Here is a 16,862-nt window from a genome sequence, read left to right as displayed (position 1 = left end):
TGAGTCACAGACTGGTTTCAGGCTATGACATTAAAAACTATGTTTTGCTTCTGGGCCAATAAAAATGAGCCGTGGAAGAAAGGATCCTAGAACTGCATACTAGGAAAAAAGGGGAAAACGATTCTAGAATTTAAGAATTCACCAAGTAGATTTCTGTTAAATTATTCTACTGCAGAATGAAAAATCAATGCATAGAAGTGAGGCATGTTACCTAAAAAATCATGGCAAGTTGACAGTTCAGTCAAAAAAGGATGGAAACTTTCTTTCCAACTTATTTTTGGACATAGTATTTTTCTGAATCTCTTCTATAAGAAATCATATTACAATTAAAGTTATTTATTTTTCTGAATCTCTTCTATAAGAAATCATATTACAATTAAAGTTTTTTACCTTTTGTTCCTAATTTGGACCAAGACTTTCTCAAGTCAAAGAAGCAAAAAGTAGCAAGTGGTAAAAACAAAACTTCTTAAAAGAGAGGCAAACAGCTCTACCTGGGATAGGTTTCCTTTCTGACCACTTGATACGTGAGACATTTCACTGCAATGTGAAAAGTTCCTTGTTTGCTATGGCAACTATCTTGTAGGATGAATTATAAATAAAACCCTGTTACCTGAATTTAAAAGGTGGGAGATGTGGCAGTGAAGCCACTGAAGACTTAGGTCATTCAAACTGGATTTCCTACCAGTAACCCTGCTCCTCCAACATAATGGAAATTCTTTCAAGTCATCAACCCAAAATATTCCACAAATATCATAATTTTAAAATTTTAATCCTTCACTAGCATTCATATATTCTACAAATATTTCTTGTGTATGTACTATGAGCCAGGCATCGTTCTAGTTGCTGAAGATTTGTTGTGAACAATGCAAATTTCTGTATAGCTTGTATTTCAGTCAAAAAGACTGAAAATTTAAAAAATAAACACAGAATAGTACGATTTCAGACCCTAAGTACTATGAAGAAAAAATAGGTAGGATAAAGAAAAGAAGTCTGTCTTTACTTAATACATTCTTCAACATCTGCAACTTGAGGGCAGGACCATGCCTTAAGCTTCTTTGTATGCCCCAGAACCTTACACAATGCAGACTACATAGCAAGCACAACAAATGACTGAATTCAACTGAATGTAGGAAAATGACAAAATTACCTTTTCCAATATGTCGCCTAGTGTTTTCAATTGTTGAATTACGATTAACATTTGACAACAATCCCAAGCAGAATCTACTTTTGTTATTTGAAGGGTCTGTGAATCCATCTACTAACACACTAGTAGAAGATGCATGAAAAGCTTCCCCAACACGATTGTTTAATTCATAGTAGACAATTGAACACCAATGTTTGGGCTCTTCATAGGCAACAGGCTGAACATCTGTGAACAAACCAGACAGAAAAAATGTTTAATGATTACCAGAAACTCCAGACTCTGTGTTTCCTTTAACCCAACCCAAGCACTATATGAAAAAGAAAATTTTCAGATATTTCACTTGTCTCACTGTCCTTCCTGACTTTCAGTCTGTTTGTATGTTTGTTTTCAAAAAAACAAACATCAGAAATACCTTGATCATAACAATTTTCAAAAGTATACATATACACGGATAGGCAACATCACATTTACAGTTATTTTTCTAGCAGAATCTAATCCAGGTTTAAATTTGAGATGACAAACCTCTGTTTCAGCAAACTGAAAGACTTAACTATACCAGTGTCTGTAAAATTACTTTAAACAAAAATCTGAACTAAAAAACTAAGTAAGGCTCTTAGCAGACTAGGAATAGAGGGGAACTTCTTCAACTTGATATAAAGAACATTTACAAAAAACTTACAGCTAACATCATACTCAATGGTGAAAAACTAGAAGCTTTTCTGCAAAGATCAGTAACAAGGCAAGGATGTGCTCACCACTCCTTTACAACAACACACTGGAAATCCTAGCTAAAGCACTAAGACAAGAAAAGGAAATAAAAGGTATACAGATCGAGAAGGAAGACATAAAACTGTCTGTTCACAAATGACAAGATTGTCTATGCAGAAAATCTGAAATGACTGACAAAAAAACTCCCAGAACTGATAAGCACTTACAGCAAGGCTGCAAGATGTAAGGTTAATATACTAAAGTCAATCACTTTCCTATACCAGTAATGAACAAGTAGAATTTGAAATTAAAAATTCATTACCATTTATATCAGCACTCAAAAAATGAAATATTTAGGTAAAAACCAAACAAAATAGATATAAAATCTATATGAGGAAACTATGAAACTCTAAAGAAAGAATTCAAAGAAAAACTAAATAGAGATATAGTCCATGTTCATGTGTAGGAAGCCTCTATATTCTCAAGATGTCAGTTCTTCCCAACATGATCTAGAGAGTCAACGAAATCCCAATAAAAATCCCAACAAATCATCTTGTGGATATTGATAAACTGATCCTAAAGTTTACATAAGGAGGCAAAAGACCCAGAACAGCCAACACAATATTGAAAAACAAAACTGGAAGACTAACACTATCCAACTTAAAGACTCACTATAAAGCTACAGGAATCAAGACAGTGTGGTATTGGCAAAAGAACAGAGATCAAAGGAACAGAATAGAGAGCCCAGAGATAGATCCACATAAATATAGTTAACTGATCTTTGATGAAGGATCTTGGTTACTTCCCCAATAATAGATAAAAGACAGTCTTTCCAACAATAAGAACAACTGACATTCACAGGCAAAAAAATGAATCTAGACACAATATCTTACACTATTCATGAAAATTACCTCAAAAATGGATCACAGACCTATGATACAAAACTATAAAACTCTAGAAGATAGCAGAGGAGAATATCTAGATGACCTTGAATATGGTGATGGCTTTTTAGATACAACACCAAGGCACCGTCAAAAGAATGAGAAGACAAGCCACAGAATGGGAGAATATATTTGCAAAAGACACATTTGGTAAAGGACTGTTACACAAAATATACAAAGAACTCTTAAAACTCAACAAGAAAATGAACAAGGTAATGAGAAAGACTGGTCAAAGACATGAACAGACACCTCACTGAAGAAGATATACACATGGCAAATAAACATATAAAAAGATGCTCCACATTACATGTCATCAGGAAAATGCAAATTAAAATTGCAAAGAGACACTATTTGCACAACCATTAGAATGACCAAAATCCAAAGCACTGATAACACCAAATACTGGTGAAGATGAGGAGCAACAGAAACTCTCATTCACTGCTGGTGAGAATGTAAAATGGTACAGGCACTTTGGAAGACAGTCTGTTGACCTCTTACAAAACTAAACAAACTTTTACCATACAATCCAGCAAATGTGTTCCTCAGTATTTACCTAAAGGAGTCAAAAACTTATGTCCAAACAAAAACTGCAGAGAGATGTTTATAGAAAGCTTTATTCATAACTGCTAAAACTTGAAAGCAACCAAGATATCCTTCAATAGGTGAATGGATAAATAAACTGTGGTACACCAGACAATGGAATATATTGAAAATATAAGAATATAAGAATGGAATATATTGAAAATATTTCTAAAAAGAAATGAGCTATCAAGCCATGAAAAGACATGGTTGGTGGGGGACTTAAATGTATATTACTAAGTGAAGAAGCCAATCTGAAAAGGCTACATACTGTAAGATTCCAATTACAAGACATCTGGAAAAGGCAAACTATGGAGACAATAAAAAGATCAGTGGTTGCCAGGGGTTAGGAGAGAGGGAGGGATGAACAGGCAGAGCACAGAGGATTTTTAGGGCAGTGAAACTATTCTATATGATACTATAACGATGGCTACATGTCATTATTCATTTGTTACAACCCAAAGAATGTTAATAGAAAAAATGAATCCTAATGTAAATTATAGAATGGTAGTTACCAAGGGGGTAAGGTGAGGGGGAATGGGGAGTCATTATTTAATAGGTACAGAGTTCTATTTGAAATGATGAAAAAGTTCTGAAAATGGATAGGAGTGATGGTTTGCAGAATACTGTGGATGTACTTAATGCTACTGAATTGTTCACAACAGAGCCCCCAAAGTACAAGAAGCAAAAACTAACAGAACTAAAAGTGGAAATAAATAATTCAACAGTAGTAGCTGGGGACTTCAATCTCCCACTCTCAATAATTGATAGAACAATTAGAAAGAAAATAAGCAAGGATACAGAAGATCTGAACACTACTGACCAGCTTCATCTAACTGAAATCCAGAGATCCTATGACACCCTACGACATCAGAATACACAATTTTTTCAAAGGCACATGGAGTATTGTCTAAAAGAGACTATATGTTTTGCCAAGGGTTGGCAAACCTTTTCTGCCCACCCAAATGGGCAAATCCAGCAACATATAAAAAGGATTATACACCATGACCAAGTGGGATGCAAATACCTTAGGTTTTGCAGGCCACATACTACCTGTCATATATTCTTCTTCTTCTTAACAATTCTTTAATAATCTAGAAACCATTCTTAGGTCACAGGCTATACAAAAACAAGCATAAAACAAGTCTCAACAAATTTAAAGAACTGAAATCATACTAAATATGTTCAAAGCACACAACAGAATTAAATTAGGAATCAACAACAAAAAGAAATTTGGGAAATCTTGAAATATTTGGAAATTGATTAACATGCTACTAAATAATCCATGGGTCAAAGAAGAAACCACAAGGGAAATTTTAAAATATTTTTAACTGAATAAAAATAAAAACAAACAAAAATGAATAAAAATAAAAACAAACAAAAATAAAAATTTATGGGATGCAGTTAAAGGTGTGATTAGAGGGAAATAAATAGTTTTTAACACCTATATTAGAAAAGAAACAACTGAAATTAATAATGTAAGATTCAGAAACTATAAAAAGAAAAGTACACTTGCATTCTTCCAAGCAAGAAGAATGAAGGAAATAAAGATTAGAGTGGAATTCATTGGAAGAGGGAAAAGTTGTCGTTCAAAAGATAAACAAAATTGACAATCCCTTAACTAAACCAACAAGAAAAAAAGAACATGACACAAACTACCCAAATCAGGAAGTAATACATCACTACCAACTCCTACAGAAATTAGAAAGATTATAAAGGATACTACAAAAAACTTTATGCCAAATTAGATAATTTAGATGAAATGGATAAATTCCCAGAAAGACACAAATTACCAAAATTGACTCAAGAAAAAACAAACTCTGAATAGATCAATATAATAACTAAAGAAACTGAATCAATTATTTAAAATCATCCCACAAATAGAAGTCCAAGCCAAAATGGCTTCACTGGTAAATTCCATCACATAATTAAAGAAGAAATAATACTAATACTTCAAAACCTCTTCCAAAAATAGGAGGGAACACTTCCCAACTCATTCCGTGAGGCCATTATTACCTGACAGCAATACCAAACAAAGACATCACAAGAAAATTACAGACCAATATCCCTCATGAATATACAAGCAAAAATACTCAACAAAATATTAGTAAACCTAACCAAGCAATATATAAAAAAGGATTATACACCATGACCACATGGGTTTTATCCTAGGAATACAAGGTTGGTTTAACATCAGAAAATCAGTTCATGTAATACACCTTATTACTAGAAAAAAAGAACAAAAAACTCACATGATCATCTCAGTAGATGCAGAAAAAGCTTTTGACAAAATCCAACATTCATTCATGGTAAAAATTCTCAATCTAGTAATAGAAGAGAACTAACAGTTTGCTGGCTAGACTCTCTAGAACAATACTGAACAGAAGTAATAAAAGCCGACATCATTGTCTTACTCCCAATTATAGGTGGAAAGTAATTCAGTTTTTTATCATTAATTATGATAGCTATAGGTTTTTCATATATGCGCTTTAATAATAAGAGAGAAGGGGCAGTTAAACGCATTCAGATTGGACAGTAAAAAAAAAAATACTGTTCTTTATTCATGGATGACATGCTCCTATATTTAAAAGACCTTAAGGAATCCACATATGCACACACAAAAAACCTACCACTAGAACTAATAAATGAATTCAGCAAGGTTGCAGGTTACAAGATTAATATACAAAAATCAACTGTATTTTTTTAATTAAAAAAAAATTTTTTTTTATAGTGATCAATAGAAATTTATTTCATTAATTAGACCTGAAACCACTGCATTAATGCCATTTTGAAACTAACCTTTCAGGGATTTAATACAGTTGTTATTTAACAAAAGAACTTGGTTCATTCACTACTTAAGACCTGATTATTTAAATTAAAGTTAACTGGTTTCCTTACTCTCCTTTAGGGCTTTAGGCTCAGAACATTTCCATTAGAAAAATCTAATTTGTCTCAAGTTCCTATTTCTAAATTTTAGAGTGGTTAAAATGCTCTTATATTTTAAATCTTTGTAGCAAAAATTATGTCTAAAATTACAGCTCAAACTGGCAAAGCAATTAAAGATGCAGGTGACGCAAGTCTTTTTTTAAGTCTTTTTCATACAGTTTTACTGAGATACAATTGACATATGGCACTGTATAAGTTTAAGGTATACAGCATAATGATTTGTCTTACATACATCATGAAACAATTATCACAGTAAATTTAGTGAACACCCATCATCTCATACAGACACAAAATTAAAGAAACAGAAAAAAACTTTTTCCTTGTGATGAGAACTCTTAGGATTTACTCTCTTAACAACTTCGTATATAACATACAGCAGTGTTAACTACATTTATCATGTTATACGTTATATCCCTAGTACTTATTTATCTTATAACTGGAAGTATGTGCCTTTTGACTGCCTTCATCCAATCAATTTTATTTCTATCTACCAATGAAGAATCCAAACTCGAAATTAAAAAATTCTTCCACTCACTTAGCAATAAATTTAAAAAGAAAAGAAAAGAGAGACATTCCATGTCTGTGTACTAGAAGAGGACAGCAAATCTCCCCAAGTTGATTTAAAGATTCAATGTGACCGCTATCAAAGTCCAAGGAAGAGTTTTGGTGGCAGACAGAAATTGACAAACTGATACTAAAATGATATGAAAATATGCAAAGAATGCAGAATTGCCAAACAATTTTTAAAAAGAAGAACAAAGTTGGAGGACTAACACTTCTTGTTTTCAAAACTTACTATAAAACTTTAGTAATCAAGACGGTGAGGTATAGACATACAGATCAATGAACAAAATTGAGAGTCCTGAAATAAACTCTTAAATTTATAGTCAACTGATTTCTGAAAAAGATGCCAAGACAATTCAGTGGAGAAATGATACTCTTTTCAACAAACAGTGCTAGAACTAACTGGATATCTACTTCCACAAAGATGAATTTAGAACGTTAACATACAAAAACCTTAACTCAAAATGAATCATAGACCTAAATATAAGAGCTAAAGAACTTCTAGGAGAAAACACAGGAGAATAATTTTTATGACCTTGGGATAGACAAAGATTTTTTGGATGTAACACCAAAAGCATAATCCATAAAAAAACTGATAACTTCATCAAAATTAAAAACTTTTGTGCTTCAAAAGACACCATTAAGAAAATGAAAAGACAATCCACAGATTGAGAGAAAATATTTGCAAATCACATATCTGATAAAGGACTTCTATCCAAAATATATACAGAACTCTTAAAACTCAATAATAAGACAAACAAAGGACTTCTATCCAAAATATATACAGCACTCTTACAACTCAACAATAAGACAAACAACCCAATTATAAAAATAAGGCAAAAGATTTAAATAAGCCAAAGAAGATACATGAATGGCTAGGTACATTAAAAATGTTCAAAATCATTACTCATTAGGGAAATACAAATTAAAACAAATGAGACACCACTTTACACCCATCAGAATAACTATAATCAAAAAGATAAACAATAACAAGCGATAGGAGGATATGGAGAAACTAGAACCCTCATATGGTACTGGTAAAAATGTAAAATGGTGCTGTCACTTTACAGTAATTTGGTAGTTTCTCTTAAATCCTTAAATTTACCCTGTGATACAGAAAAATAAAAACAAAGACCTATCTGCAAATGTTGATTACAGCATGTTCATGCTAGCCAAAAACTAGAAACAATTCAAATGTCCATCAACAGATAAATGGGTAAACAAAATGTGGTATATCCATACAATAAAATACTGTTCAGCAATAAAAAAGAACATTATTGATACATGGTGCAACATGGATGAATCTTGAAAACAACGCATTTTGTGATTCTATTTATATGAAAAGTTCGGAAAAGGCAAATCTACAGGTACAGAAAACAGATTAGAAGGTTCCTGGAGCTGGGGATAGGAGGGGATAGACTGCAAATAGGCACAAGGGATATTTTTAAAGGGTTATGAAAATGTTCCAAAACTAGATTGTGGTGATGGTGTAAAACTTTATACATTTACTAAAAATCATCGAATCATACACTTAAAATGGATAAATTTTATGGTATATAAATCATTACTGGTTCGAGATGGCGGAGTAGAAGGACATGAGCTCACCCCCTCTTGCGAGAGCACCGGAATCACAACTAACTGCTGAACAATCACTGACAGGAAGGCACTGGAACTCACCAAAAAAGATACCCCACATCCAAAGACAAAGGAGGAGCCGCAATGAGATGGTAGGAGGGGTGCAATCACAATAAAATCAAATCCCATAACTGCTGGGTGGGTGACTCACGAACTGGAGAACACTTATACTACAGAAGTCCACCCACTGGAGTGAAGGCTCTGAGCCCCACGTCAGGCTTCCCAACCTGGGGGTCCAGCAACGGGAGGAGGAATTCCTAGAGAATCAGACTTTGATGGCTAGTGGGATTTGATTGCAGGACTTCGACAGGACTGGGGGAAATAGAGACTCCACTCTTGGAGGGCACACACAAAGTAGTGTGTGCATCGGGACCCAGGGGAAGGAGCAGTGACCCCAGGGGAGACTGAACCAGACCTACCTGCTAGTGCTGGAGGGTTTCCTGCAGAGGCAGGGGTGGCTGTGGTGTACCGTGGGGACAAAGACACTGGCAGCAGAAGTTCTGGGAAGTACTCCTCGGCGTGGGCCCTCCCAGACTCCGCCATTAGCCCCACCAAAGACCTAGGTAGGCTCCAGTGCTGGGCCACCTCAGGCCAAACAACCAACAGGGAGGGAACCCAGCCCCACCCATCAGTAGACAAGCAAATTAAAGTGTTACTGAGCTCTGCCCACCAGAGCAACACCCAGCTCTACCCACCACCAGTCCCTCCCATCAGGAAGCTTCTACAAGCCTCCTAGATAGCCTCATCCACCAGAGGGCAGACAGCAGAAGCAAGAACTACAATTCTGCAGCCTGTGGAAGGAAAACCACATTCACAGAAAGGCAGACAAAATGAAAAGGCAGAAGACTTTGTACCAGATGAAGGAACACGATAAAACCCCAGAAAAACAACTAAATGAATTGGAGATAGGCAACCTTCCAGAGAAAGAATTCAGAATAATGATAGTGAAGATGATCCAGGACCTGGGAAAAAGAATGGAGGCTAAGATTGAGAAGATGCAAGAAATGTTTAACAAAGACCTAGAAGAATTAAAGGACAAACAAACACAGATGAACAATACAATAACTGAAATGAAAAATACACTAGAAGGAATCAATAAGACACTGATGAAAGATATTAAAGATGATACAAACAGATGGAGAGATATACCATGTTCTTGGACTTGAAGAATCAACATTGTGAAGATGACTATACTACCCAAAGCAATCTACAGATTCAATGCAATCCCTATCAAACTACCAACGGCATTTTTCACAGAACCAGAACAAAAAATTTCACAATTTGTATGGAAACACAAAAGACCCCGAATAGCCAAAGCAATCTTGAGAAAGAAAAACGGAGTTGGAGGAATCAGGCTCCCTGACTTCTGCCTATACTACAAAGCCACAGTAATCAAGAGAGTATGGTACTGGCACAAAAACAGAAATATAGATCAATGGAACAGGATAGAAGGGCCAGAGATAAACCCACGCACATATGGTCACCTTATTTCTGATAAAGGAGGCAAGAATATACAATAGAGAAAAGACAGCCTCTTCAATAAGTGGTGCTGGGAAAACTGGACAGCTACATGTAAAAGAATGAAATTAGAACACTACTTAACACCATACACAAAAATAAACTCAAAATGGATTAAACACCTAAATGTAAGGTCAGACACTAAAACTCTTAGAGGAAAACATCGGCAGAACACTCTATGACATAAATCACAGCAAGATCCTTTTCGACCCACCTCCTAGAGAAAGGGAAATAAAAACAAAAATAAACAAATGGGACCTAATGAAACTTAAAAGCTTTTGCACAGCAAAGGAAACCGTAAATAAGACGAAAAGACAACCCTCAGAATGGAAGAAAATATTTGCAAATGAAGCAACTGACAAAGGATTAATCTCCAAAATTTACAAGCAGCTCATACAGCTCAATATCAAAAAAACAAAACCCAATCCAAAAATGGGCAGAAGACCTAAATAGACATTTCTCCAAAGAAGATATACAGATTGCCAACAAACACATGAAAGAATGTTCAACATCACTAATTATTAGAGAAATGCAAATCAAAACTACAATGAGGTATCACCTCACACCAGTCAGAATGGCCATCATCAGAAAACCTACAAACAGTAAATGCTGGGGAGGGTGTGGAGAAAAGGGAACCCTCCTACACTGTTGGTGGGAATGTAAATTGATACAGCCACTATGGAGAACAGTATGGAGGTTCCTTAAGAAACTAAAAATACAACTACCATATGACCCAGCAATCCCACTACTGGGCATATACACTGAGAAAACCATAATTCAAAAAGAGTCATGTACCACAATGTTCATTGCAGCACAGTTTACAATAGCCAGGACATGGAAGTGTCCATCAACAGATAAATGGGTAAAGAAGATGTGGCACATATATACAATGGAATATTACTCAGCCATAAAAAGAAACGAAATTGAATTATTTGTAGTGAGGTGGATGGACACAGAGTCTGTCCTACAGAGTGAAGTAAGTCAGAAAGAGAAAAACAAATACAGTATGCTAACACATATATATGGAATCTAAGAAAAAAAATGGTTCTGAAGAACCTAGGGGCAGGACAGGAATAAAGACGCAGACGTAGAGAATGGACTTGAGGACAAGCGGAGGGGGAAGGGTAAGCTGGGACAGAGTGAGAGAGTGGCATGGACTTATATATACTACCAAATGTAAGATAGATAGCTAGTGGGAAGCAGCCACATAGCACAGGGAGATCAGCTCGGTGCTTTGTGACCACCTAGATGGGTGGGATAGGGAGGGAAGGAGGGAGGGAGACACAAGAGGGAGAGGATATGGGGATATATGTATATGTATAGCTGATTCACTTTGTTATAAAGCAGAAACTAACACACCATTGTAAAGCAATTATACTGCAATAAAGATGTTAAAAATTTTTTTAATTTTAAAAATAAAAGAAAAAAAAAAGAAGACATACAGATGGCCAAGAAGCACATGAAAAGATGCTCAACATCACTAATTATTAGAGAAATGCAAATCAAAACTACAATGAGGTATCACCTCACACCAGTTAGAATGGGCATCATCAGAAAATCTACAAACAACAAATGCTGGAGAGGGTGTGGCGAAAAGGGAACCCTTTTGCACTGTTGGTGGGAATGTAAATTGGTAGAGCCACTATGGAGAACAGTATGGAGGTTCCTTAAAAAACTAAAAATAGAATTACCATATGACCCAGCAATTCCATTACTGGGCATATACCAAGAGAAAACCATAATTCAAAAAGACACATGAACTCCAATGTTCAATGCAGCACTATTTACAATAGCCAGGTCATGGAAGCAACCTAAATGCTCATCGACAGACGAATGGATAAAGAAGATGTGGCACATATATACAATGGAATATTACTCAGCCATAAAAAGGAACGAAATTGGGTCATTTGTAGAGATGTGGATGGATCTAGAGACTGTCATACAGAGTGAAGTAAGTCAGAAAGAGAAAAACAAATATCGTATATTAATGCATGTATGTGGAACCTAGAAAAATGGTACAGGTGAACTGGTTTGCAGGGCAGAAATTGAGACACAGATGTAGAGAAGAAACGTATGGACACCAAGGGGGGAAAGCGGAGGGGGGGTGGGGGTGGTGGGATGAACTGGGAGATGGGGATTGACATGTATACACTAATATGTATAAAATAGATAACTTATAAGAACCTGCTGTATAAAAAATAAAATTAAATTAAAAAAAATAAATTATTACTGTACCTCAATAAAGGTGGTTGTTAAAAGTGGCTAAGAAGTTAAAAAAAAAAAAAAAAAAGAGCAACAACAACAAAGTAAGTATTGTATTTCTCTTACCTCTGCTGGATATACTGGGCATAATCTGAGGAATCAAATTATTGCTTGTATCCATGGGCTGGGAATTATCTTGACCCATCTGATCATCTGGTGGCATATATGCAGGAGGAGGAGTATCAGCTAAGAGGGATAAAATGAGACAAATTAAGTCCCAAAAGAATAGTTAAAATCTTCATCCTGCTCAAAGTTAATCTAAACACATCTGAAAATTCTTAAGATTACCAGCAGGATTCATTACTGAACATCAGAGACACACAAAAATGTAGGATGCTACCTTAGGGCAAGGGAAAAGGAGAAAAGACAGCACACCCATTAGCTACCAAAAACCTACTGCAGGTCCACATGAATTTGTTCCAATCCAGGATAGTAAGATCAGTGCTAAAATTCACTAAAATAGAATTCAAGGTCAAGAATTTTGCCTCCATTTGCTTAGAATCATATGCTCAGAGAAACTGCAACTACTGCAGGTCAATCTGAAGGCCACAGATTATCCTTGTTTAGATAGATATCTACAGAGACATTTTTGAATTATCAAGATCATCACATACTGTATGGTTATTTAAAACTGGAAAATAAAACCATGCTCTTTCAAAATCTGCCAACACTAACAGCAGCTGTCTAATTCTTCTGCAATGTCTTAAAATGGTTGCTCTGTCCTATTAAATGGCTAAATCCTATTAAGTGGCTCTTAGGAAACTGAAAGTTAACTAGAATATCTTTTGAGTTCCAACATTTGTGGTTGAAAACCTTTATAAAAGCTACAGTTATACTTATTTGTCTCATAACTATAAATACTGAATATAACTTGTCTTTCACCTCAAAGTTTGTATAAGATGTATTTTGAGACAGAGCTACAATCAGCACTGAATCTAGGACAAAGGATGAAAATTAGTTTTTGAACAAACACCTAACAGCAAGTTAAACAGTTGGAACTGAAATCCTCTTCAAAGAAACACAACACAACAAAACACAACTTCATCAATTGCTATTTCACTGCAGTAGAGAAACTACAAAGTATATATTTACATATGACCCTACTTACAACAGTAGGCATCCCAATATTTCTTGACACAGTGACCTCACAATTTACTCACATAAGACAGGCATGCCATTAACAAAATTTAGCAACTTTAAAAATCCACTTATGATCCTTCTTCAGGCAATTCGGTGCATCAGTTACCTAATTAAAGATAACTGGGGTTCATTTTAACCTACCGAAGTACAAAATGATTTGACAACCAATGTAGCAAAGTTAAAAAAGCACACACTTTAGACTCAGAGAAACCTGGGCCTGAACCCCCACTGATCAGCTGTGCAACCTTATGCAAGGTATTTAAGCTCTTGGGGTTAATACCAGTTTCGTTTTCCATCCGTAAAACAAGAAAAATATCTATCTCACTTGGTTGTTCTGAAGATTAAATTTAATGTGGTATCTTTCATCACAGTATTAGTTACATAAAAGGCACTTGATAAATGGTACTTGGTATTATAAATTATACGAAAATATTTAACTTTACATCAAACATAGCTACTTCCTTTGTTGCTGCTGTTGTTTTGGTAGAACTTAATTTTAATGCCTGATGGTATATATGGATTTAGTCATTTGGTCCAATAAATGGTCAATTGATATCTAACCACATTTTGTTTCCAGATTAGCTACTTTACTTCACATTCATCAAACAGTCATTTTGTCTTTATGTCTTTGATAAGCTTTTACTACACGCTGCCTTTACTGTATAATAGGACTCCTCTCTGTGAAACCTTTCAAATTAACACCATTTGGCTTCAATCTCTCAAGCTGCACTGGCAACCACTTGACATATGGGTATACCTACAGTTAGCAGTAAATGTATTTATGTGTTGCTATAATTTTGTCTATTCATTTAACAAATATTTATTGAGGATCTACTGCATACTAGACTCTGATATAGGTACTGGGTATATAGCAAAAAACAAAAGATGCTATAAAATCCCTGTTTTCATGGAGTTTATAGTCAAGACAGGGGAGGCTGGGGAGAGGCAGACTGTAAATAAAGACAATATATACTATATTGGATTGTAATACATGCTATAGAGAAAGATCAAGCAATGAGAGAGGGAAGGTGGGTTGGGAGGAGGGAGTGCAATTTTTAAATTCTATCTTATTTTATTGTCATTATTCTTAAAGGGTAATCTCTGATCTCCCCCAAATTGTGTTTGCTTTTTTAAAAAATTCAATTTATTTAAACTAAAAAAAATAAAAACAGTTCATCCACTTCCCCCACCACGTCTGGCAACAACCAATCTGTCCTGTGTATCTGTGAGCTTAGTTTCTTCTTTATTTTTTAAGATTCCACATATCTTATTTGAGAGAGACCATATAGTATTTGTCTTTCTCAGTCTTATTTCATCTAGCATAATGCTGTCAAGGTTCATCCATGTCACAAATGGCAAGATTTCATTCTTTTTTTAGGCTGGATAATATTCCACTGTGAATATGTGTGTGTGTGTTATTGTATCTTCTTTATCCATTCATCTATCAGTGAACACTTAGGTTGCTTCCAAATCATGGCTACTGTAAATAATGCTGCAATGAACATGGGGGTGGGGGGTAGATATCTTTCTGAGTTAGTGTTTTTGTTTTCTTTGGATAAATATCCAGAAGTAGAATTGCAGAATCACATGGTAGTTCTATTTTTGATTTTTTGAGGAAACTCCATACTGTTTTCAAAAGTGGCTGTACTAATTTACATTCCCACCAACAGTGCACAAGAGTTCCCATATCTCCAGATCCTCACCAACACTTGTTATTTCCAACGCGTTGCAGCTGCATTTCTACCTTTCTCGAAATAATAAAGCATAATATGCTGAAAATGTTGTTTTCCTTCCATCTTCAATATTAAATGCCTGCACAAAAATTCACCAATTTTGATGTCTTTTTTTTTTTTTACAGATAGAATTTATTTTTTTTAAATTTATTTCTTTATTTCTTTTTGGGTGTGTTGGGTCTTCGTTTCTGTGCGAAGGCTTTCTCCAGTTGCGGCAAGCGGGGGCCACTCTTCATCGCGGTGCGCGGGCCTCTCACTATCGCGGCCTCTCTTGTTGCGGAGCACAGGCTCCAGACGCGCAGGCTCAGTAATTGTGGCTCACGGGCCCAGTTGCTCCGCGGCATGTGGGATCTTCCCAGACCAGGGCTCGAACCAGTGTCCCCTGCATTGGCAGGCGGACTCTCAACCACTGCGCCACCAGGGAAGCCCGATAAGTCTTTTTTTAATGCACACTGATATGACGGCTGTGAAATACAATCTAACAAAACTGTTTCAACTGAAGTTAAAGACAACTAAGTGCTACTAGAGCCATCTTATGTTAAAAACTGAACGAACCTTTTGGCCCACCCAATAATTGACCATTTTTGCATGAGTTTATTTCTGGACTCTCTATTCTGTTCCAATGATCTATGTATCTGTTTTTATGCCAATATTATATTATTTTGATTATTACAGCTTTGTAATACAGTTTGAAATCAGGGAGTGTGATGCCTTCTGCTTTGTCCTTCTTTCTGAAAACTGCTTTGGCTATTCGGGGTCTTTTATGGTTCTATACAAATTTCAGGATTGTTTCTTATATTTTGTGAAAAATAGGTCTACTTACATTTTTTTAAACTTACGGTACTTGGCAAAATAAAATCCCAAACTCTTCTGAAAATCAAACAATTACCAAAGAATAGTCAAAAATAGTTGGCTCTTGGCATATTAACAGTTCACCCAGAGGATCAGGAGTATTAGAACAACTGCTAATTCCTAGGAATTATTTTTTTGTATCAATAAAATAAATTCTTACCTGGGAGCTGAAATGGACTTCCTGGTCCAGAGCTTGCTGGGGAGTTGGGATATGTGCTGCTAGCAGGGGAAGGAGGGTAGGGACTATTTGGAGATAAGGGAAAAGGAGTGTTGTTGGGCTGATGGAAAGAATCTGGAAACGTTGCATTTTGTGGCATGTGAGGTTCATTGTGGCTTAAGTTTCTAAACTGAACCAGAAGGCTGTGTTGTGGGTTGAATTCATTATGACGAGGCACTAATACTGGAGGTAAGACTGAAAGACAAAAATCAAAAGTCATCTGTCAGCAACGATTAAAACAAATATACACATGAAGGGAAAGACACAAAGGATTCAGGGAAGACTGTAAACCTATTAAAACAATTTATTTTTAGGAAGGGCTGCTTTGTAGAACCTTGAATCTATATTTACAAAATAACTAAACCAAAAATTCTCTAAGCACTCAGCCTATATAAAATACTCTAGAAGACAGAACATCCAAAGCAGAGAAGATATCACTCCTGTTCTATAAGAGATCAAGCACATTTAAGAACAACCATAATTACAACACAGGGAATATAGCCAATATTTTATAAAAACTATAAATGGAGTATAACCTTTAAAAATTGTGAATCACCATGTTGTACACCTGAAACTTATATAATACTGTACATCAACTACATCTAAAAAAAAAAAAAGGTAAA

The 16,862-nt window shown here is 35.4% G+C and overlaps 1 protein-coding gene across 8 annotated transcripts in view; it reads right to left on the bottom strand.

Moving 5' to 3' along the window:
• SMAD5 (SMAD family member 5) overlaps positions 1 to 16,862 on the bottom strand; it is a 53,972-nt gene that overhangs the window by 11,551 nt on the left and 25,559 nt on the right. For all 8 annotated transcript variants that reach the window (XM_082379712.1, XM_082379715.1, XM_082379709.1 and 5 more), the window contains exons 3-5: positions 16,183 to 16,434; positions 12,364 to 12,483; positions 1,148 to 1,369 (exon numbers count right to left, since the gene is read on the bottom strand). In XM_082379712.1, the coding sequence (XP_082235838.1) occupies positions 1,148 to 1,369; positions 12,364 to 12,483; positions 16,183 to 16,434 (594 nt within the window). The remainder of the gene's footprint in view (positions 1 to 1,147; positions 1,370 to 12,363; positions 12,484 to 16,182; positions 16,435 to 16,862) is intronic.

The sequence above is a fragment of the Balaenoptera borealis genome (assembly GCF_965194805.1).
Source record: "Balaenoptera borealis genome assembly, chromosome: 2".
NCBI lineage: Eukaryota > Metazoa > Chordata > Mammalia > Artiodactyla > Balaenopteridae > Balaenoptera > Balaenoptera borealis.
This window is presented reverse-complemented; position numbering and strand designations above follow the sequence as displayed.